The sequence below is a fragment of the Cottoperca gobio genome, chromosome 4 (assembly GCF_900634415.1).
Source record: "Cottoperca gobio chromosome 4, fCotGob3.1, whole genome shotgun sequence".
Classification (NCBI taxonomy): domain Eukaryota; kingdom Metazoa; phylum Chordata; class Actinopteri; order Perciformes; family Bovichtidae; genus Cottoperca; species Cottoperca gobio.
Genome location: NC_041358.1, coordinates 9,305,651 through 9,329,342, shown reverse-complemented (window position 1 = coordinate 9,329,342; position 23,692 = coordinate 9,305,651). Strand labels below are relative to the sequence as shown.

At 39.9% G+C, this 23,692-nt stretch overlaps 1 protein-coding gene across 7 annotated transcripts in view; it reads left to right on the top strand.

The window, feature by feature from the left end:
- Nucleotides 1-7,611: 7,611 nt before the first annotated feature.
- Nucleotides 7,612-23,692, top strand: part of LOC115006858 (carboxyl-terminal PDZ ligand of neuronal nitric oxide synthase protein-like) — a 165,333-nt gene continuing 149,252 nt past the window's right edge. For all 7 annotated transcript variants that reach the window (XM_029429433.1, XM_029429431.1, XM_029429430.1 and 4 more), the window contains exons 1-2: nucleotides 7,612-8,168; nucleotides 8,532-8,603. In XM_029429433.1, the coding sequence (XP_029285293.1) occupies nucleotides 8,064-8,168; nucleotides 8,532-8,603 (177 nt within the window). In that variant the 5' untranslated portion in view covers nucleotides 7,612-8,063. The remainder of the gene's footprint in view (nucleotides 8,169-8,531; nucleotides 8,604-23,692) is intronic.

Below are 23,692 nucleotides of genomic sequence, written 5' to 3'. Positions count from 1 at the left end.
GTCCAGGAGGTGAGACGGCACGTCAGACATCTGTAATGATGAACATACAGTTTGGGAATGCACTCTACTCAATTCAACATAACTATATTTAACTTAACATTGAATAACTGTGTTACACTAAACTTCCTGAAAAATCAAAAAAAATTATCACTTAAAAATGGTCTTGTGCAATATACAATATTGTATTTTCTCAAAGAGATTTGACAAGTAAACACTGTGACAAACTGTTTGAGGAAAGAAGTAACGAAGACGAATCTCACGTTAGTTATTTACAGCAACGACTTTACTGTGATATTACATATTTAATACTTTCTTATATTTGACTTAAACAACTTATATTTTACTTAAACAACACTGAATGAAAGTCAGGTAGATGACTGTGGGGATTTGATGCCCCAATGCGTCACATATAACGGCCTGAATTATAAACTTGTTATATTCTTACATTTTCCACGATAAATCGGTAGAATAGTTGTTCTGGGTTCAGATGAGATCCTTTCTTCAGGTGTAACTGGCTCAGTTTTATAGAAATCGTCGAGTGAAAGTTTCTCGTCCAAAGTCTCAGAGTGAAATTATGATTTTGGAATGTTTTGAATATATATGGATTCCATAGCAACCAGCGTCAAACGTCAAACGTCAGATCCAACTGGCCTGATCAATATCAGTATTGATGTTGTATATTTACATTATTATGTAATTATTCCCTCCTGGTTCAGCAACACTATTATATTGTACAGACACAATGTATAGCCTACACTTGTTTTTGTATTGACATCCCCTCTATAGACAGCTCGGCTTTATTACTTCACTTTATTTAAACTTCGGTCAACAGATAGTCTCAGTCTCAATTTATAGAAGTAAGTATACATGTAAATAAGTTTAGTGTTAAAACGTTGTTAAGTTACTAGACAATGTTGATGAGTGGTTAACAGCCATATTGTCAATTTATTTCTAAATATATGCGTCACAGAGAAAGTAGTCCCCCTGGTCTGACTGATAGTTCACCTGCTTAGTGAACACATTAAGTTAACACGGTGTGCTACATGACTGTTAGCTAGCATACTTTATGTCACTAACGTTACCTGGACAAATTGGGTAAAAGGAGGTCAAACTTCACGTGCACGCAGGTGGTACTAAAGAGGATGAAGAGACTGAAAAGAGGACGAGAAAGGAAAAGAGCTACGTTTGAGTTTGACTGCTGCCTGTTGGTTAACTACAGAAAACGTGACAAACACACACAATTATAAGACAATATTGTACACTGAGTGACGAGGGGGAAAAGTGTGCGCAGGAGTCGAACTAGGATTTGTGAGGAGGGACTATTTCTTCAGTAGAAAGTAGTTCCAAAAAAACATGCAGAGGGAGAAGTAAGAACATTTTAATTATTAGAGTTTATTTATAACATAATATCAGTTATACCTTTTTTCTATCATCCCAACACAACACATGTTATGTATTAAGCCCAACTACTTGCATAGTTTGATATTGTTGTGATTGGAATTGCAAGCATAACATTATTTATGGTTTGTGTTATACTCTCACTTTACGTTACCAGGTATGGATTATTAGCCAAAGTAAAAACCTTCACCTGCTGAATATGTCGGAAAATATCTTTCAACGAACAGAAAGCTCAATTAGGACCCGAACACTGAGGTTAGTAATGTAACTCAACATAACATGACAAAACACAGTGACACAGCAGTATAGTGCGGCTCTTTCACTCCAAGGTGATTTGCCCTTGATAGGTTTACTGCAGTGTGTTAGGCACTGGACTGAGTCAATAGGCCCACAACCGAAGAGCATTGCTGTGATTTGTGGCGACAGTTTCATAGGCCGAAGCAGACAATGTGTTTAATAGACTATGAGAGTATGTGAAACAGCTCAGGAGAAGAACAAACCTACTGGACCTCAGTCTCAAGTGAAAGCTGGCTGAATACAAATGTATTGTACTCATTCATAAAAGAGTACTCTGGCTGCCAAGCAACACAAATTACACATTCTTACTGTCGCACAACACAGAGCGCTCCAAGGAAAAGAAAACTCACTCACAAAGAAGCAGCAGCAGCTCATACAGTAAGTGCAGTGTTGTACTCTTGACTTGGCTGTCCCTCTGAATGAGATTAAATAAAGTTAGTGCCACAGAGAGCCACTTTCATCTGTTTTGCGTTGTATTAAATGTTCAAAATATATCGTATGGCAAATGGTTGAAGAGATAAGCTAGTCCTATTTAAATCGCGTTTTCTGGCCATATTGAAATGAAAGTATAACATGCAATATTTAGAGAAAGAGGATAAATTATGAAATTGTGTGTTCATTCAGATACCATAGAAATGTAATCAACGTTGTGAAGTTTTCCCACATACCTCTTTACTCACTTCTTTCAGACAACTTCACCAATCATATGTGTCGAGGTTATACACACACAAAAAATACAACTAAGAGATCTAATTGTGAAAACACATATTTTTCTAAATATGTTTGTCTTTCTTTCCTTTTGCAACTTCACATAAACACATCATTTTGGTCAAAGTGTTCTGCACTTCATAATGTGTCCACATGGTAGCACCCTTACTTCCGTTTTCACTTCTCAACCGTGCTATATCAGTGTGCAACAGTCAGGATTTTACATTTTTGGTGAAGAGTAGAACGTGAGCTGTGCTTCAAAGTATGAAAAAATATAAAATAAAATAAAAAGGTGTCATCGTGTACAGTTCCTGATGTTATGTCCATGATCAGGAGTCTGTTTCGGTCGAGTTATCAAACTTTGGGTTGGGACCGTTAGGGGGCCTCAAGAGAATTTGTGGGGTCATCATATTCGGTTTTTCTCATAAATGTTTAATCTTTTCCTCATAAATACAGGATATTTAAACTCTTGAGGCATGTACAAATCCAGGTCATAACCTGTAAGTTCAACAAGACATTATTTTATTTAAAATCGTTATGTGTCAAAAAGGTTGGTCTTTTCTTTATTGCTTCTGAAGTGTTAAAAAAGCCATTTCATACCTTGACTTTTCCCTTCAGCTTATGAGGGCTGTGTGGTTGCTGTGTGGTCTGCTCCATATTCCATATCACTATTGAATTTTTTACTAGCATGGCTTCAGGGATGTCATCTGGTCGGTCCAACACTTTGGTCCAGATTTAAATATCCCAACAACTATTTGATGGATTGCCATAAAGTTTTGCAGACATTCATTTCCCCCTAAGCTTGAATTATAATAACTGGTGATTTTCCATTTAGTGGTCTCGTCAGGTCAAATGTTTTACTAATCTAGTACTTTGGTTCATGACTAAATACCCACAAAACAAATGACACTCCCATCAATCTCAGCTATACTTTGTGTTTAGTGCGAATTAGCAAACTAAGAGGATGATGATCTTGGTAAACACTATGAGACTTCTAAAATGTTATTGAAAAGCCGTCTAGTGTCACCGCAAGCTTAATTGAACTAAACATCTAATGTATATGTAGGAATCCTCTTTTCCTAACATATAAGCCATGTAAACACTGTTAATTAGGTTACCACAGGGACATATTCAAATGAATACAACGCTTGACTCTTTCCATTTGGTGCCCCAATAAACACAGCAAAGACTCATTTAGCTGCAGTCCGGGCACATTGTTTAATTAGCGCTGGGTTGTAAGAGTCTTGCATATAAGCAGATAATGGATTGAGTCTGATCCATAAGTCTTTGTTTGTGTATCTAAGGCAGATTATATCTGTAGTAATCTACCCCTGAGTGTGAGCTGCGATTTATGTGTTTGGTTAATATTCTATGTTTGAACACTTCAGGCCCAATTAGAAATGTAGGCTGTTGTTGTCATCATTTGTTCCCTTCTTGTCTGTCTTCTTCACTGACACTCTCCTAGGAGAAGTGGATGTACTCCTCGCGTTGCCCCACATTTTTTGAAATCGCCATTATTAATTCATCTTAAGATGCCCTCAAGATGTGTAAGATTGTGTGTGTGTGTGTGTGTGTGTGTGTGTGTGTGTGTGTGTGTGTGTGTGTGTGTGTGTGTGTGTGTGTGTGTGTGTGTGTGTGTGCGTGTGTGCATTGATGTGTGCATATATGTGTGTGCAGGCAGTCTACACACACAGTCATTTGTGTGAGTACTTGCTGTTGCTAGTGGCTGAGATAGCGCGGGTATCCAAGCTTCAGGGCTCCTGCTGACACACTGACCTCACACTGAATGGAGTTGGTATTAAAAGAAAACCAAAGCTCTGTTTCACACTCAAACATGCGGCTGGTGTGTTTCAATTAATCCACTCAAGTGACCTTTTCTTCTTTTTTTTTTAAAGGTCAGTTTTTGGATGTGGAAACCAGCTTAGTGTGGAAGGAAGAAAAGATGTTCAGCTAGAACCGGATTAGTGTGAAAATAGCCTGAGTTCGAAATGACTCCCTTTTAACTATACAACTCATAGAAAGAACTGACAAAAATAATGCCTCTCAGTTATCACTTATGACCCTGTTGTTATGATGTTTATCTGCAAAAAGAGCCAGCTCCATGCCTTTTCATTTGGGTGTATTTGGGAAGTTTCAGATCCAACTGGCCTGATCAATATCAGTATTGATGTTGTATATTTACATTATTATGTAATTATTCCCTCCTGGTTCAGCAACACTATTATATTGTACAGACATAATGTATAGCCTACACTTGTTTTTGTATTGACATCCCCTCTATAGACAGCTCAGGCTTTATTACTTCACTTTATTAAAACTTCGGTCAACAGATAGTCTCAGTCTCAATTTATAAGAGGGCCTGAAAAGTGAGGTCAATGTGGAAGTGCCTTAAACCTGCATTATTTCAAATTTGTGCGTGACTGCCTTGTGATTGAGCGCTCACAGTGAGTTTTCAGTTCACAAAAGTTAATGTATCAATTTGGTCGCGTAAAAATGTCCCTGTTCCACGCTCGGTTGGACTTAGCTCCACCCGCTCGTGTCTCTGGTTCCAAAAAACCAAATTGCAACGGCCAAACATTTTTTTAAGGCTTTCATTCTTTAGAGACATTTCCTTCTGCTATCAGTCTTCTTCTTTCTTGTAAAACACATATGCCATCAAAATAGTTGGGAAGATGCTATTATTCCCTAAAACATCTACTTTAATGGTACCAATCAATGCGTTTTAGACCTGCCATACCCTATTTGCAGGTTTGTGGATGCTATAACAAATTTTGGGATTATGATCCTTGGAAACACAGACACATGTGAACATTAACTTTAAACTGCAGCCTTCAATTCATTTTCTAAACCATTTGTTATTGGAGGCTGGAACCTATCCCAGCATGCATTGTGCAAGAGGTGGTCTACACCCTAAACAGGTCACCAATGTCAGGCCTAACACAGTTCACCTCAAACAGTTCCAATTTGACCATATCCTCACCAGAGGGCAAACACATAATAACATCTGAGTTGTCGGTCACACGCGCAGTGTCTTAAATAGGATTACTGGTATTGTGTAGAAATAAAGTCCTACCTAGTCTCCATGACACACGAGCACACTTAGGCCTTTCGAGGTATAGCTCGCCAATTATGTCAGTTCTCTGCAGACTACTCTATTTTCTGCTGAGTGGCTGTGAAATCCTAACATGTTGCCTTTTGGCTTTTAAGTGGAACCATGGTGTTTTTGTGCACTGATCTCTAAAACCTACTTCATGTTGGGAGCATATGCTGTAAAAGCCAAAGCCATAATCAACAGATCAACATTTGAAGACCTGGCAGGGATTAGGATGCTCTCTATCCTTTTTAAAGAGCCTCAATGAGCACATTGGGTCTCAGAGAGGGGAACTGGTTATATTCAGCAATAATTCCTCATGCAGGGACAGCAGCTGTTCCTGTTTGCCATCTTTGCTGTCATGGGGGCCAAGTGAACCTAACGTCAGGGATTTTTAAAGAAAAAAAAGTGCAATACATCAGTTTTATCCTTTAAAATTGCATATAGAGAAAATATACATAGGTCTAATAACATAGTGATAAAGGGTTTTGTGGGCCTCAATGTCAACATGTGCTTGAAAACTTAAAGTTTAGTAAAGCTTTTGATTTTCTCATATTGTTTCTAATCATTCTGTTCAAAAATGCGTCACATTCACAGCTTTCAAAAATGAATAGTTACTAAAAAAAGGGAATAGATTTTGATGAATGATGATGTTCAAGTTTTAATTCTATAACTCTATACAGTGAAGAAATTGAAATTTGGTAGCCAGCTTTAAACACACAACATCCAGGGTAAGTCATATACAACATCCTCCTCCGCCTACGTATTAGCCTGCAGGACACCATTAGCAGCAGCACACTATATATATATTTCCAAAGAGGTGGTAAGAATATGAATTACTGCTGCCCCACTTCCCCTTCCCTCCCCTCCTGGGACAACCTTTAGGGGAGCGCTGCATCTTTACTCCCAGGGTGACACAGATGGTCTGTGCATTATACAACATGATAACTGCATTAAACATGAACGCAGCACTACTGTGTCTGCTGACCACATATTACTGAGCTTCACGGAACATCTCTCTTGTTTATTCCAGATGCTTGAACAGCATGTGTTGAGGATGTGAAGTGGGAAGAAATGTTTTTTAATTATCAACAACACATATTAGCATATTATCATTATGTACATGTCCTATGTTGACCAGAGTATGTTTAGGCTGATAATATTTTAGATATTTAAATAGTAAAGCCACTTTTTGTAGCACTGTTAAGCATTTTAAATGGTCTATGTTCTGATGACTATTGATGCAATTATTAATCAGTCTCATTTTGATGTTACTGGACCTACAGACGTTTAAAGGCATATCTCCTCTATTAATCTATGTGATTTTTTTTAAAGCATACTTGATTTGACATGTGGGATCTGAGGTATGTTGTGCTCATTTGCTTTACATACAGTGATGAACAGATGTCCTTGATTTTTTTCATATTAAGATAATGTTACTGCTTTAAATAAGTACAAAAAGGTAAGATTATGGCACATGTTGTCCACTTATATATGAGATATGAGTCATTCATAAAACATGTATGAAAGCCTTTTATTGAACAATTCAGTTTGTAAATTAGAGAAAAGCAACATTGAAAGAAAGAAATCACATCATTATTTATTCTTACATTTTCATCTTTTAGGATATCTCTAGTAGGTGCGAGCAGATATGGCCACTAGTTGGTAGTCTTGCCCTTTTTATTTCATTCACCGGCAGAGGTTTTTAGGTACTCCCCATCGACCCCATCTGTAAAGCCATATTAACATTTCCTATTCTCATCAGAACACATCGGTATGAAGCTTAATTCCAATAAATTACTCATCTTCCAGTCAGTAGGCATATATTTGATCATTTTCTTACAGGTAATTATTAAACCACATGTTTTCTGACAAACAGTTTTCTTCAGTTAGATAGAGACCATTCCTGTATTAGCCAACAGGTAAGTGTGTATACTATTGTGCAAACAAAAATGAATGTATCCAGTCTGTTAATAACAAAGCCAAAGTTTCTAGAACGTAGATGTGTATTTATATGCAGTTGGCTACACCACTCCTTTGTTTGCATTAGTGACATTCAGGTTATTCCCACGAGTGTGTCTGTGTGGAGAGTGGTAGGGAAGGGAGGGGGCAGGTACCAGCCTTTGAGCCCCTCCTCCAGATGGCCACGGTGCGCCTCTGTACCAATGGAAACAGGTGGGATCCCCGGACTCCTCCAATCACACCCTCCCTCCGTGCGGGGGGGGAGTCCAGGGCAGGAGGCAGGACCCAAACCAACTTCCACACTCACCACAGGAAAAGTCGGGAAAACACATCTGTCCCCGCATGTCGCTGTTTCTGCTTGCCTGCGTGTGTTTTTAAAGCTGTTCCGGTGAATATTAGCAGGGCAGCGGTGCGCCGGAGCGCTGCTGAAGTACTTGCCGCCACTTGGCCGCTGTTGCTGGGACGGTTCGCTGCGATGGAGAACACGTACTAACCGGATTTGGAATTGTTTTTCTCTTGGATTACTCCCCGTTAAACCGACCCAGTTCGTTTCCCGTTGATATTATCTTGGTTTCGCTGGTAGTGTGGAGTAGTGAATACTTTGAAAATGCCTGCAAAAACCAAGTACAACCTCGTTGATGATGGGCATGATTTGAGGATCCCGTTGCACAACGAGGAAGCATTCCAGCATGGGATCAACTTCGAGGCAAAGGTAAATTCTCAAGCAACTGTAAAGTGAAGAAAGATAGGTTAGCGTCTTATTCAAATGTTGCGCTTGTTTTCGTTGTTTTCGTTAGCCCAACTGTCTTAACAGCCGACACTGTGCTACTCTGAGGTGGTGTGTTCAGAACTGCTCCAGCTAACTGAAATAACGTAATGCGACTCAATCTAACCCTGAGAGAGTTGGCTAACTGCCAAGTAAATTGTTAGCTAGTTGAGAGAGTGAAGTTTCGCAGAGTTAAACATTACCTTAAGTGGACACTTGAACTGTTTCAGTAATTAAAAATCAAGTGTTTGCCAACTATTGTTTTTATTAATGCGTTGTACCTGTCATATTTGACCTTCCTGACCACAGTACATCGGCAGTCTGGATGTGACAAGGCCGAGCAGCCGAGTGGAGATTGTGGCTGCGATGAGAAGAATACGGGTTAGTGGAAACTTGACAAAACTCCATTTCAAATCTTGCCTTTTCCCCATATTATCGCTTATCAGCTAATGAGCATGTCTGGTAGAATACGACATAGGGTGTTTTAGGATTAACTGTGGTTCACTGCTGTATTCGGCATATGTATGAATGACCAAACAGCAATTTGTATCAGTAAACTGTCAACTTTTTTAATTTAGGTTTACTGTCCTTCCTGGTGAAGGTAATGCTAATGGAAGACTGTTGGAATATGAGCCAATTAAGCTATGTGAATTGATTTATTACTGATTTACTTGTGATTTGGATTTTATTTCTGAAGCCCAATTTAATAGAACACCATTATTGTATAATGGCTTATTTGGAGGAAGTTTTCCTACTAGCACTGATAGAGAAAGTTGAACTGTGAAATATATACATTATTGTATGCTAAATGTAGCCTACAAATGACTGCTTTGAAAAATGATTGAACTACTTGTTGAGCTTTCCAACTGAAGCCCCAGAGAATGGCACAACAAATCACCAAAATGAGGCATAAAGTTGCAGATGATTGGACACACTAACTACAGTGTTATAATTCAGAAATAGACTGCCAGTTATGAAAGCACCTGGGAGGTTAAATGTGCAGTACTGTCCTGGCCCGGTTTGGCCTGCCTGGTGGGAGGTTTTCTCTCCCATGTGCTCCATCACTGTTTTGAAGTTCCCTTTGAAGCACCACTGGCACAACCTATGTAGAGGTATTTGAGGATTATGGTGATGAACTGGTAGGTGTGCTGTGATTTATTGATGATGCCTTCAAAACCACAGACAAGCCACCACAGACACGGCTACACAGGCACACACAGAATTGTAAAGGATTTTGGGAGCAAATAACTTCCATTTTCTATTAAATTGACCGTAGGGTAGTGACATCTGTGAACTACAGTGATAGTGTGTATCTGCATGTTGTTATGTGTTGAAGTTAATTCCAGCAGTAAAGCCACCCTCAGATACTTGTGTGTTCACACAGCATAAGGTGCAAAATGTTCTTATTGCCCTTTTCAGAGAAGTGACCCGCTCCTATAAAGTGGACCTCCCGGTGTTGCTGCCATGGCAGCTGTTGTTGTTGGCAGGAAAACAGGCTTTGGTTTTACTCCAGTGTGAAAATGGTTTGCACTGGCTTGACAATACAATGGAGGGAAACCACAGGTATCTAGCTTGGAAGAGAGTACATACGGGAAAGCATGGGACTACTGGAGACGTGATGAAGGCATTTGTTTTACTTGGGTTGCAAATAAGCCAAACCTAAAAAGAAAAACGAAAACCATAATGGGGTGAAAATTAATTTGTGCAAAAACTTGTAACATTCTTACACCATCCAGAGATTTCTGTTTAGTTGTAGTTGTGTAGTTTTTTGATTCAACCTGATTGACTTGAATCCTTTATTTTTATGTCATCCATCATATGTCATGTCATATTTTTATTATTTCAGGTGAAAAGGTCTCACCATACAAAAGTGGAATACTCATTAGTTTATACTTGAATTGGACACACAAAGAGCTCTTTCTGTGGTATTATGGCTACGACTAAGGACATCTAAACAACTCCACTGCAGTGTCACCATCATTTGTGCAATTTCTTACATTCTCCTAGAACTGCGTGGACCCATTTGTGTTGGGTGTTTAACCAACACAATGGGAATGAATAACATGGTCGTGAAGAAGCTTTAGTCTGATACATTATTGTTTTTTTGCTCCCTAAACGGCTTGATGTTATTAATGTAAATAATAATAATAATACATTGAATTTATATAGCGCTTTTCAAGGACGAGAGAAGAAGAAAAAAAAGGGAAAGAGAGAAAGAAAGAATTATAATACAGTTAACAGGGGGCTAGCAAATGATAGTTGAGAAGAGGTGCGTCTTGAGGCAGTACTGAAATATAGAGAGGGACTGAGAGTCACGGATGTTTTGGGGGAGGGAGTTCCAGAGCCTTGGTGCTGCCCTGGAGAAGGCTCTGTCTCCAAAGCTGCGCAGAATGGATTTGGGGGTGGAAAGGAGACCAGCTGAGGTGGATCTGAGGGACCGCGGGGGTTGGTAGGGGAAGATGAGGTCAGTGAGATAGGAGGGGGAGATGAGGTCAGTGAGATAGGAGGGGGCTAGGTGGTGTAGGGCTTTGTAAATGAGGACCAGGAGTTTGTAGTTGATTCGGAGGGAGACAGGTAGCCAGTGGAGTTCTTTGAGGACTGGGGTGATGCGGTGTCAAGATTTGTGAGGAGTCGGGCGGCGGAGTTCTCGACCAGTTGGAGTCTGTTAATGGAGCTTGCGGTGATGCCATGAATATAATGTAAAGGCACAGATCAGTGGTTGTTGAATGAGCAGGAATATCCAGTTTTCACATACAAAGATGTGGGTATACTCTTTTGGATTCTGAAAAGATGTTCAGTCATTTAGTCTAGTAGAGGCTTAATGTAGCCACAAAAGTGTTTTTTCTTTTAACTTCTCCACCTAAAACAAAGTCAAGCCACGGCATTGCTTTTGGCTGCACCAAGCACTGTCTTTGCTTTCCCTTTCCAAAGTACTTCAGGGATAATGAAGCACAGACAAACTCGTCTAGTTTCTCATTTGCGCTTTCATGTAACTTTTGATGCCTTGTTTCTGAAACATCGTTGGGTAAAACGATGCTCCCCACAGCGCCTGGTGTTTTCCAAGATTTCTATCAGCCTCTTTCTGCACAGTCAGACGGAGCTATGCTGGTTACCAGGCAACCGGTTGATGTATGGTGTCATTGTGTGCATGAGTCACCTGTAAGCCAGTAGCTGATAACAAACTAATGACGCGGGAAACAGCCACCCACAGTGGAGCAGTACGTGCAGCGCTGTAGGATCTGGTGTAGTTCGTCGATGTACACACTCGCACACACACACTGATACACACTTAGTGCTATGCATGTTATTCTGAAATGATTGATTATACGTCCCAGAAGTACACGAGGAAGCTTAGCTGCAGCAAAAAGTTTTTATTTCTTCAAATGTTTTGTTTTCTAGTTCATCAAGTGTATTTGAAGTGTTCCCTTTTTCTGTTTAGAGCTGCAACTCCCCACAAGTTTCATCTTTGATTAGCCTTATTTGTTTTTCTTTTTGGTGATTATTTGATTCATTCAATTATTCGCTCGGTCTATTACATGTCAGAATAAACAATATTGTTTGTTGGAAGTGTTGTTGAATCTGAAACGAGCGATGTGGGGCTTGATAAATCACTCATAAAGTTGAATTGATTTGCCAAATTGTTGATTCATTTCTGTCGACAAACTAATCAGTTGATGTTCAAATCATTTCACTTCTATTTCTGTTGTTTCCCATGTTTTGACCATGAAAGGATATAAAGCATCAGATATGTATCGAAAGAGATTTAGAACATCCAGCACATAAAGCCATCTTATCCCGCTGTGTTCTCGCTGTCAGCTGAAGTCCACACTGAGACATGCTGCGTATTATAAAGCTCCTTATAAATTACATTTATTATCATTATCTGGCAAAGTCTGGGTAACAGCTTATCTGGTTAAAAGGAGAGGAGACCTTTACAGTGAATTAAAAGGATTAATTTGTCATTAATCTGTCTTTGCTGGGCTAACTGACTGGAGGAAGATTGAGCAGCATGGGATGGAAGATTAGAAGTGTCTGAGGAGACTGAGAGAGCACATCAGTGGAGCTGAAGTTTGTGTGTGGGGGGGAGAAATACAAATGCTTTGTCCATCCCTCCAGCTGCCAGGCTCAACCGTGTGGACCAGAATCTTTCTCTGTTCACCTGGCAGCTAACAAGAGTCTTCTTCACACCAATGAACTGGTGTAGAAGTTCATTATCTGGATTTCAGTGTCCTGTCTTAACGCTTTTCATGAGTTGTACAGTGCAGTTAGATCTGGAGTGCAGTAATGGTCAGGAGGCCGTATTTTAGCATTTTAATAATGCATCATTAGAGCGTTTAATAACATCGGTTGGTACGGCGGTGTTTTGTTAAGAATTTAGCGATACGATACATATCATGATACACAAGGTTACGATTGAATATATTGCAATACTGTATGCAGGGAGATACATTTCTACAATTACAATTACAATCAGAACAGCGGGATCAGCATTTGGTGGAAATTGTAATGATAAAACATGTTATAGATGGAATAACAAGCTCATAAAGTGTTTCCCATCCCATTATGAATTGCATAAATATCTGATTAAGCAGGGTACTTTATCATGACATAATCCTATAAACCACAATTGTCTATGAAGTACCAAGAATAATGACTTAACTTTCTAGAGCTGAATAAAACTAAATGAGTTTATGAGATTATTTTTCTAACCAACTGTCCAAAGATAATTAATATACAGTAGAGATGTTTAAAAGAAAAAAAGGTTAAAATGATCACCACATTTTTAAAAGCTGTAACAAGCAAATGTTTGGTAATCTAGTTCTTGTTGATTGATCGATTTGCAGAGTAATTGTAGTCTGCAGCATGTGTCAGGAGATTCTTATGCAGAGGCCTTTTCATCATGAGAAAATCCAGACATTTCAAATGATTGAATATCTGTAAACTGTGACTTCATTCATCCATCTTGGAATAGTAGTCCCTCCAACGATCCATCAAGTGAGCCGATACAACATAGTTGGATGACCGAGTGAAGTAATTACTTGTTTGTTAGTACCTCTGACTTAAACTTTGCATAGTGTGCTCTATCTACTGTTTGCACACTAAAATAGTCACAATATTTCTGCTCATAATTTAGCGGTGGTTATATTTACTTAAGAATTGCCTCATATTTCCTTCGTCTGGAAGGAAATATGAGGCATCCCATTTATTTATAAGTCCTCACTAGGAAGTTTTTATTTTAGAACCAGTGGGTAATTGGTGAGAATGACAGATAATCGGGAAAAGAAATGAAGAAGATGAAGTACAAATGACATCTGTGGCAATTTTCTCACATACTGTATACCCCTGTTTTAATGAATGGACGCTGGAGATAACCTGCCTCAGTTTGACGTTAACAAGATCAAGAAGCTGTCCAATGAATCCACCCAGATTAATAAATGTGCTTCTCAGCAGAGATGTCTTGCGTTAAGAAAGAAAGAGTTTCACATTCTATTATGTATTTACTGCTGGCTTTACTTAATGGTAAATTAATTCCATCAGCACACAGTTCTGTCATACTCTCCAGCCTCTTTATGAGAATTCATCAAAGGAAGGACATCAGTGAGAACTCGGGATTCTGTGATTTTTTTTTTTAATGGACATCACTTTTTCATGGTGTGATCGTGTTACTAATTTACTCTAAAACTTACAGAAAAGTGGCATCATCCATTATAAAAATAACAGCAGAAAAAGTGTCCTTGAAGTGTCCTTGAAGAACCAACATTTACCATAAACTAGGGGTGGGGAACCTTTTTCCTATCGAGGGCCATATTTTTTTTTTACAACATCCTTCGAGCACCGTACTAATTATTGAACTCATAACCTCTGCAATTTTTTTTAAGACACAGCCCATTCATTTCATCTTTCTTTTATGCAAAAAAGGCAACTTTTTTATCCATGTATCTTTCAGTTTTATCAGAAATCCTTTATTAGTCCCACAACGGGGAAATGTATCTTGTCACAGCAAAAGAACATATGAAGTAAAAAGGCAGTAAACAATAATTACATAGAATAAAAAATAATATAGGTACCAAGTGGTTGATAGAAAATAAAGTGAGTATTGTACATGGCAGTGATAATTGCACAGCAGTGGTGGACTGGTCTGTTCTTGGTGTGGTGGTCTACCTCTCTATCTTTCCATGTTTGTATGTTACGTTCTGCAGAGAGCTGCTTGTTGGGCCAAACTCCGCCGAAGAGCGCTAACTTTATCCAAACGCACTCGTCCTTTCAGCTCGTGCAGTTCGGCATGTTTCGTGCTGTAATGACGTTCGAGATTATTTTTCATCACCGCAAGTACGTCCGCACAAACTAGACACACTGGTCTTTTACTTCCACAAAGAAATAATCGTTCGTCCATTTCTCCTGGAAAGTGCAACATTCTGCATCCAGCTTTCTGTTTTACACTCGCCACGCTGCGTTCACTGATGTCAATGAAGTTTTTTGACATGACGTGACCACGTGATGACACGTTCCGCTCGTGTTGTGTTCAAAGACTCTGACCGTGGCCAGAAAAAACAGATAGTCGCCCGTTTAAAATATTGCCGTCTAGTTTTTTTGCTAGTGGATTTTTTTTGCGTGCGTTTTACGAATTACCTCGAGGGCCGGATCAAATGGTCTCGCGGGCCGTATACGGCCCGGAGGCCGGAGGTTCCCCACCCCTGCCATAAACCAAATGGGAACACAGCCCGTCCTAGTTTATTAAGCACTTGGCAAACTTGGCTGCCCTTCTCCATACATGCCTGTGTACGGTCCTCGCTCACCACAGCGACCGCGGAGTAACGGCTCCGTCCGTTAAACACATCTGAGCAACAGACGAGGCTGAATCACTCTGAGGAATAGCGCCTGCAGAATTACAGCTGCCATGTCAGGTCAGAGGAAACGCACTCATGTGCTGCTTCTGTCTGTGTTTGTCACCTGCCTCACACACAACCCTCCCTGTTTACCTAATCACAAAATAAACCAGGACACGAAGTGACTTCAGGCACAGCAGTGTGAAGCTCACTAAACTGTTGGAGGTTTTTGTTTTTTAAATTGCACACACCTTTTGTGTTCTTGACTAATGTAGCTCTCTGCTATTTTAGGTGGACAATACTTAGAATGAAGGTGCCCTCAGAACTAGAGAGGTTATCCATTCCCTAAACTAAACCCTGTTCACTGACCTCGTCCAGCAGTGGTTCTGTGTGGCATTTGTCACCGGGTGCCTAAAGTTGCTCTCATTTTGATTTAGATTTTGAACTGAAATATATATATATATATATATATATATATATATATATATATATATATATATATATTATATATATATATATATTTTATTTATTTATTTTATATAAGATTCATTTGGGTGAATATTCTCATCCTGGATAACACTGAAGGAAGATTAATCCCACTTGTCAGAAGAAGTTGTCGGACTGGTTAATACAAAAGTTGTCTGCTCTCATAAAGGCGTGGATGCTTTACAGATCCTTGATAACAGCTTCCTGTTACAACTTTATAACACGAGGTATTTGTAACAACAGGTTTTTGCTTAGGAAGTTGGATAGCAGACGGTGGCTACTGATTGAAGTCTTCATAAAAAAATAGACCAAATCAAATCTGTTAAAATTGAAAGAATTTATAAAATAAACAAACAATTTAATTATCGATTTAATCTGCCGATTAGTTTCAGGATTAATAGTTTATGCTATAAAAAGTATGAAAATAATGAAAAATGCTCATCCCAGTTTCACAAAGTTCATGCTCTTTTTTTGTGAGTTTAAAACCCTAAGATATTCAGTTTCATGTGAGTCATTGCTGCCTCATTCAGTATTAAAACAGGTCTTTTAAAGAGAGCAGGAGCATCTGCTATCGTATAAAGGTTATTACCACATTTTTCAGACATAGATGATGACCAGGGGCCTAATGAAAATCCTTTGCTCTCCGGCACATCAGCTGACAAAGTGGCCTGCAACTGTGCATAATATGGAAAAGCATTTGTCAGTAAATAAAAGTATTTTGAAGCATGGATTCAGGAAGTGGTGATGGAAGGGTATGTTTGGGGAAGATGTGCTCAGATTTGAAGAATATTTTATGTTTGTTCTCCTCACTGCTGTTTTGAAGTGGGTAAAAAAATCTTTTTTATGTATGGATATTTTTGAAGAACATTTTAAAGCTTCTCTTTGTGTTCTTCAAGCCCTCTAAAAGTTGTGCCCTGAGCTCAGAGATATTGTAAAGAGGCGCCCTTTTTCTTACTTTAGTTCACAGTTGAAAGGTCAAAAAGTGAGCTTATAAAGACCCATGCATGGCTCATTAGTCTTTACCCATCCTCCTTTTACTCCTGCTCCTCCTCAACTTCTGTTTTTCTGCACTGGAGGTGATTGGATTGACGGATCAATTGAGCACTATTGAGAATTATTCAGTACTTCCCCATTGTCACGTTTATCTACCCAGTTTCAACTCTCTCCTGTACCAACAGCAAAGGCAGGCTGTAAAAGCCATATAAGCAGAGTGTATTTATAAAGCGGCTAATGCGTAACTAGCTTTATTGTTCACCAGAGAGTAAATGGGTTGATGAGCTGCTGACTATTCGGAGATGGCATGTCCACAGCCTGAGAGAGTTTGAGTCAAATTGAAACTCTTCTATTATTTAGCTACCCATGAATCTGCTGCCGATTTACAAGATGCATTATGGAAATCGCTTATAGCTAAAGGCACAATCATGCAAGGCTTACTTGTGAAACGTTAAGTAACTCAATTGTAAAGAGAATAATGATTTATTCAACTGGATACCCCAGGAGGCAACCTCGCATGCCAGCGGATCAACTCAATTTGAAAACCGGTTGAGCTGAAAAGCAGCCATGACATTTAGTCAGATGCACACAGCACAACATCAGACGTCCCAGTTGAAAAATTGTCAGTAAAATGTCATTTTTAAGACATGTTTTTCATGTATTTGGTCTTTGTCAGACACTTAATGAATCTAGGTAGCTGGGGCGCCCTGGTGGCCCAGGGTTTTAAAGCACTGACCATGCACCTTTCAACTCCCTGCTTTTGAGTCACTAAAGGTGTAAAATGCCCCAAAATACACAGTAAAAAAAGATCAGGTAGCTAACAGGAGAACATCAACAGTCACATTAGTACTTTGTAATCAGTTCAACTATTTAAAAAAGTAACATCACAATGTTTTCTTTTGGTGGCAACCAATTGCCAATCACTGTTTTTTAACCAGAAATGATCTTCTTACAAACTAAATCCATCCTCCCATTATGTTGCTGGTTGCTGTGGCAGTAGGCTAAGCACAGTAGCACAGAAACCCATGTCTTTTAGCTTCTCTGGGGTATGCCAAGGTCTTCTCAGACCAAATTGGATACAAATAATCCCTCAGCTGTGTTCCAAGTCTGCCCTGGGGTCTCCTTCCTGATGTATCTACCTGGAATACCTCCAGATTCACTCCACAAAGATCATGACCATAGATGAGGTTTGGAATGCAGATTGACTTCACTGTTATAACATGCTGGTATGTGTGCAAACATACGCCGGCTAACAGCCTCACGGTTGACTAAAAAATGACACCAAACTAACACAGGAGAAATTTCAGACAAACAAAGTGGCAGTTCAGTCTAAATATTGGGCTACTCTCACCATTTTTCAAGGATTTGTGTGACACACACACCTCCTGCCTGGCTTCCCCTGTGAAGCTCACTATAAATCAAGCATCAATAAATTTAGCTCCTGACCGGTCTCTCTCCGCCACAGCTTTATGTTTATCTCTTTTCTCTCCAACCCCACCTTTTCCATCTCCTTTATATTTTACCCCCCGTAGCGTTTGACGAAGCCAGCCCCCCCCCCCACACACTGTCCTTTTTCCTCAAACGATCTGTTCAGCCCTTCACATTGCCCTGCCCTTCATCAGGTCCCGAGTGAAACTTCGGCTGATTCACGGGTTCTTTTCTCAGAAACGTGGGGAGCTTTGTCATTCCCTGCTGTAACTAATGGACTCACAGGCTTAATTTGATACCTCCCTTCTCATAATTAACGTCCGCTGTGCTCCAGAAATATATCTCATGCCGCAGAATTTTTATTAACTTTTTAATCACAAGAACATTAAATAACCCAGAGATACATATCCAACAACCAGGTCCTACCATTTGCTCCTGGTCGTAGGAGGATTAGGCTGCTGATAATGTCGCCGTAATAATTTTAAAAAGGAGGTAGACATTTTTAATTCTTATTCATTTCAAACATATGACCAATAAACGACAGTAAATCTCATAAACCTTTAGTACGTTTTAACTTTTACAACAGCGTTTTAGAGAGGATCTGTGTGTATACATGTAAATATAGCCTCCAGTATAATTCCTGCGTCCTGTTTAGTCTGCAAAATAATCCTGATCCAGTGAGTTTGAATGTTTGTGCATGATGAAGATATTCTCCTACTTCAGGAAAACACACACACCACCCTCATAGCCGCCAAGCTGGCAATGACAAAGTAGGCAAACAGCCTCAAACTGAGTTGTCAGCAGTATTAACTGCACTCCAATTACATCTTTACCTCCCTTGATCCCTCCCTCACTCTTTTCACTTTTGCTTGTACTTCACCGACGCTCCAATGCTGCTGTTCACAACCCACTGCTTCACTTGTTCATCCTCTTTCTCTGACAACATAATGTAATGTAATAGCACACAGATACTGCTGGATTCCCTCCCAGTGTTTCAATTAGAATCTGTTCTCTCCCCCCCCATCCACCCTCCACAGACACTAGAAGCGTCAGCCCCCCCATGCACCACCTGAGTTTCCAACTCCTCCTGTAAATGTCAGCAATAAATTGGAGAATGAATCTGGGTTGTGCCCTGAGCCAGGCGGCGAGACGGTGGTGATCGAGGAGATTTTGGAGGTTGATGTTGAGTCGATTGTAACTTTGACATGGTTGCCCTGCAGCATCAACACGGGATGATGCGGTGGAAATGATGCTGCGCCTGGCACTGAGAAGAGCTTTCAGAAGTAGAGGAAAGGTCAGCTTCAGAGGAACATCACTGTGTTGTCCATCTGCTGCCAAAACATAAAATACCTGTTTTGACATCAGTGATTTTGGTGTGGCTGAAGGTTTAATTTAGCTGAAATGTTTCAATACTCAGCGCCTTTTCACACCGGAAAGTTGCTCAGTTGTGGGTTTATTTCTGGCCGCAGTCAGTAAATCTGTTCCATGTGATGAAATCTTCCTTAGACATGCCCCAGCCTGCCTTTCACAGCTGCCAAAACACGTAAAGCATAAGACTGGATAGCTGTATTGTCGCATGATGAGCTTAATGCTCTTTATGAGCTTTCTCCGCTTTAACAAATAGAATACTCGACTGACTTCAAATTTAAATATGCGTTACTTTGTCCACTGAAACGATTGCTTGATTATTCGATTAGGTTAGACGAGAGACATATTAAATAGTGGATATTCTCATAGGTCATACTGTATCAAGCCAGAATACCAAATATTTTCTGATTCCAGTTTGTCCAATATTAGGAGTTGCTGCTTTTCCATTAGACTAATTGTTCGTTTTGTTCTTAGTCGACTCAGATGTGTTTAGTCGATTAGTTATTTATTTATGCTTTTCTCGTGCTGTATGGCTCATTTACAAGAAATGCATGAGACTTGAAAGTGATGCTTTTGCATGATTCTTTGTGGAGAAACTTGTGTGTTAGTTGACTAAGAATGTCTTTAGTTGAGGACAGCCCTAATTGTAAATTAAATATCTTTTAGTTTTAGATTGGACAAAACAAGCATTTTAAAGACAACACTGTAGACTTTTTACCGAATAATGAATCCATTAATTGAAAACATAATAAAGACATTGTTTGCTAATGAAAACTACTTCAGTGCCACTTGAACCACTGTGGAGCGTTTGTGCTGTAACTGTCCTGTCAGTTACCATGGTGGTCAGTATGTGTGTGTTTGTCTGGCGGACCAGAGGAGACATGTGATGGTGTCCGGACAGCTGTGTGATTGTCTGTTCGGGGGTGTCACTCTTGCTCTCGTCTGTCACCTATTCTTCCCTGATTTTCTGTCTTTCACGACCTCCAACCTGATTCTCAGCTCATCTTCTGTATTTCTTCAGCACACGTCTGCCCATTCCTGTAAAGTGTAGCGAGTCTAAGGAGGCGAGATTGAAGGAAAACGAGCCAGTCAGACCGATTTATAATGAGGTTTTGACACCTCCAGCAACAGTTCTACAGAATTACAAGCCGCTCACACACGCGCACACATCATTGCATTCAAATAAAGTACCACGATTTCTCCGACAACCAGCTTTTCAGCCTCAGTGCTCCTCTTCCCTCCAAGGCCTATTCCTCTCCACTTTCATTTTATTGTCTGCACAGCATCCACATTACAGTTGAAAGTGGACTATTTACAAATGCCTTCAGGAACAGGTAGAGAATCAAGACATCTAGAGATGTACAGGAACAAAGTTCTCCCTCTGGCTGCTCGTTCTACTCTACATCCTCCTCTTTAGCATCCTCTTCTTTCTTCTTAACTTTTTCTTCACTTATCTCCTTAGATTTCTCTGCTGAGATCTCTCTTCCTCTCCCGCTGCCTACCGGCTACCTTTTTCCTCCTCCACTTCCTCCACTTTATCTGAAAAGAGGAGGTAGAAACCTCCTATTTTCACCCAAATCCTCCCCTGCCCTCCTCCCTCTTTTCCTCTTATTCTCTTCCCCTTCCCCCTCCACTCCTCCCCTTTTGTATTCTTCTAGCTTTCCTTCTTGTTCCTGTCTCTCTCCTCTTCATTCTCCTTCAGTTCTTCCTCCCTTTTCATTCCTCCCCCTCCGTATCTTTCTCACACTTCTTTTTCTCTTCATTATGCTCCCCTGCGTCCTCTGCTTCCTCCCCCTGGGTTCATTTCTCTCATTGTTGGACTTGCCTTGTCTGCATACTGAGCATTATCTTCATAGCTCAGCTCTCAGCGAGGGTGACTCTTCCCCTCTACACACACAGAGCATGTGCTCATTTTCAGGTTAGTTTAAGGTGCACTCATTAGTTAGCTATTTGGCATTAAAGCAGTAATTGGTCCAAATTTATATCCAATGATAAGTTGGGCATGAATTAAAAGACTTGCTTCCACACGTCACTGAACCCCAAGGTGACATTTTCACATTGCTTGTTTATCTGAATCAGTCCAAAACCCAAAGTTGTTTGATTTACAGGGATATATATATATATATATAAAATAAAAAGCAGCACATCTTCATCAATGATTTGCTGTTTGATCAAATCGTAACGTTCAATTATTTGTTTCAGGCAAAGTATGCACATTTTGTTTCTCCTCTCGCATATTGTTCCCGTTCCATATTTGGTTAAAAACAATATCTTTTCATATACTTGTGTCGGACAAATCATGCAGTCATTTCTTAACTACATTGAAGGATTAAAATTGCGTTTGAAAGGCTCTCTGTGCAGTTGAAAAGAGAAAGTCTGAATAAAATGCTTTATTGTGTTCAGTGAAGTGTCTGATGTTGAAAGTATTAGGATGTTTCTGATAATTCAAAACCAAGAACTGGCTCTTAAAAACTTACTCTGAAACTACAATTCCCCTTATTGTGCAGCCACATTATTACATTTTGAGTGTAACAGATGAATACATACCTCATTATATATTAGATTTTCCAAAAGCTGAAGCTCATAAAGAGCTCTTTCACGCTTGGTTTATGCTGCGTGATGTTTTTGTCGTCTCATGGTCAGGCTCTGATCTCTTTTACACTGGTTTCCAGCCATATTGGTTGTTTTGGAGTTTCTCTTGGTAACCTATTTTTAGATCGTTTTTGATTCGGAGTGAACAGTCCCCTCTGTCTGAGAATAGTCGAATCCACCGACCACTTTGCGTCTTCCACCACCTAGTGGTGCTGCCATTACTGGGGTGTCGAGTCTTAGTGACTCTGTGTCTGCTAGCTGTATTCAGCCGTATGTGTTTGTGGTTGCTTGTAGTAACTTGCGTTAATGGTTGGTGTAGATAACAAATACGGTTGAGTATGCATTTAAAATTGATTTAAGGCCAATTTAAAGGCTTTTTACAAGTTTTACCTACACGTTCTTTTGCCGTTTTCAATACGAGCAACCACGACGTCATTCGGCTGACACGGTTAGCAGGCTCTGACTGATAGTGTACGTGTTCTGTTTGTGATGCCGACCAAATTAGGTTTTTCTTTGTGGTCTTTAAGTTGCCCTAGTTAGAGCAACTAGCAATATATATATATATATATATATATATATATATATATATATATATATATATATATATATATATATATATAATATATATATTAAAAAAAACCCCTAGTTTTCTAATTGAGTGTAGTTTTCCGTGGGACACACCGCAGCCTCTATCTTAGCCTCAATATAGTCTAAGTTATAGTCTTAACTTAGTTTCACCATGTCAGGCTAGGCAGCTGAGAACTGTTCGGGTTCTTCCTGAACTCCTAGACATTGCTGTCAAAAGTAACGTTGCATAGAAAGTAAAGGTAAAAGAACATTTTACACGTCTTAGGACAGCTTGCATTCAGTAGCGTGCGCTTTGTAGGGAGGCTTATTGACTTCCGGTACTTCCCTGGATTCGTGTATAGATCTTTCTGCTGCTTTGTTACATTGGTGGAAAAATGCCAGAAAAACCTACAAAATGCGTAAGTTGTATACAATACTTCATCCTGTACACTCGCAGATATATGAAAGCACACAGTCAGTGCTGAGTGTGAATGTTTTAGCAGTCACCTGCCGCTCCCTGACTGACCTTGGAGCTGGCCTCATCTATCAGCTCCGGGCCCTCTGCGTTATCTCGCCGCTGCAACCACCCCTCCTCCTATCTCCTCTATACGGCTGCGTCTCAATCCTGCAGTCGGCCTTCCTGCCATTATCTGCTTCCCTCTGCTGTATCTCAATGCTGCCAGCCGCCTACCCAAACACCTCTCCTAACCTTGGTTGCAGTTTGGAGCTCCCAGTCCTCGCACCCTTCTGGCCGTGGTTAAATCTCAGAGCTCCAACTTAGCTCCTCCACTCCCTTTTCATTTCGCCTTGTCTAATTCACTTCTGCCAAATAATGATGCCCATCTTCATTAATCCTTTTAAAATGCCACAGTTTTTATTTTCTATTCAGACATGTCTTTGCCGCGGGAAGTTTTGGAAATAACGGTGTTTGACAGCAATGTTAATAACGGAGTTGAAACCATCATTTCCCGTACGACACAATCATAATAATAAATGCGATACAGCTGTCTTGTATTCTTTACAGCTTCTGTTCTTGTGAAGCTTCTCTCCGGCTGTGACTGCTGTCACACGGGCTGTCATAGTCTTTATTCACAAAAGAAATTGAACAAGCTGAGGAGAGTATCGGAGCACATCCGCCTAGCTTTGCTTCAATGATTCCCCTGGCTTTTAGATCAGCACAGATGAAATATAGTCAAGGAAATTGGATGA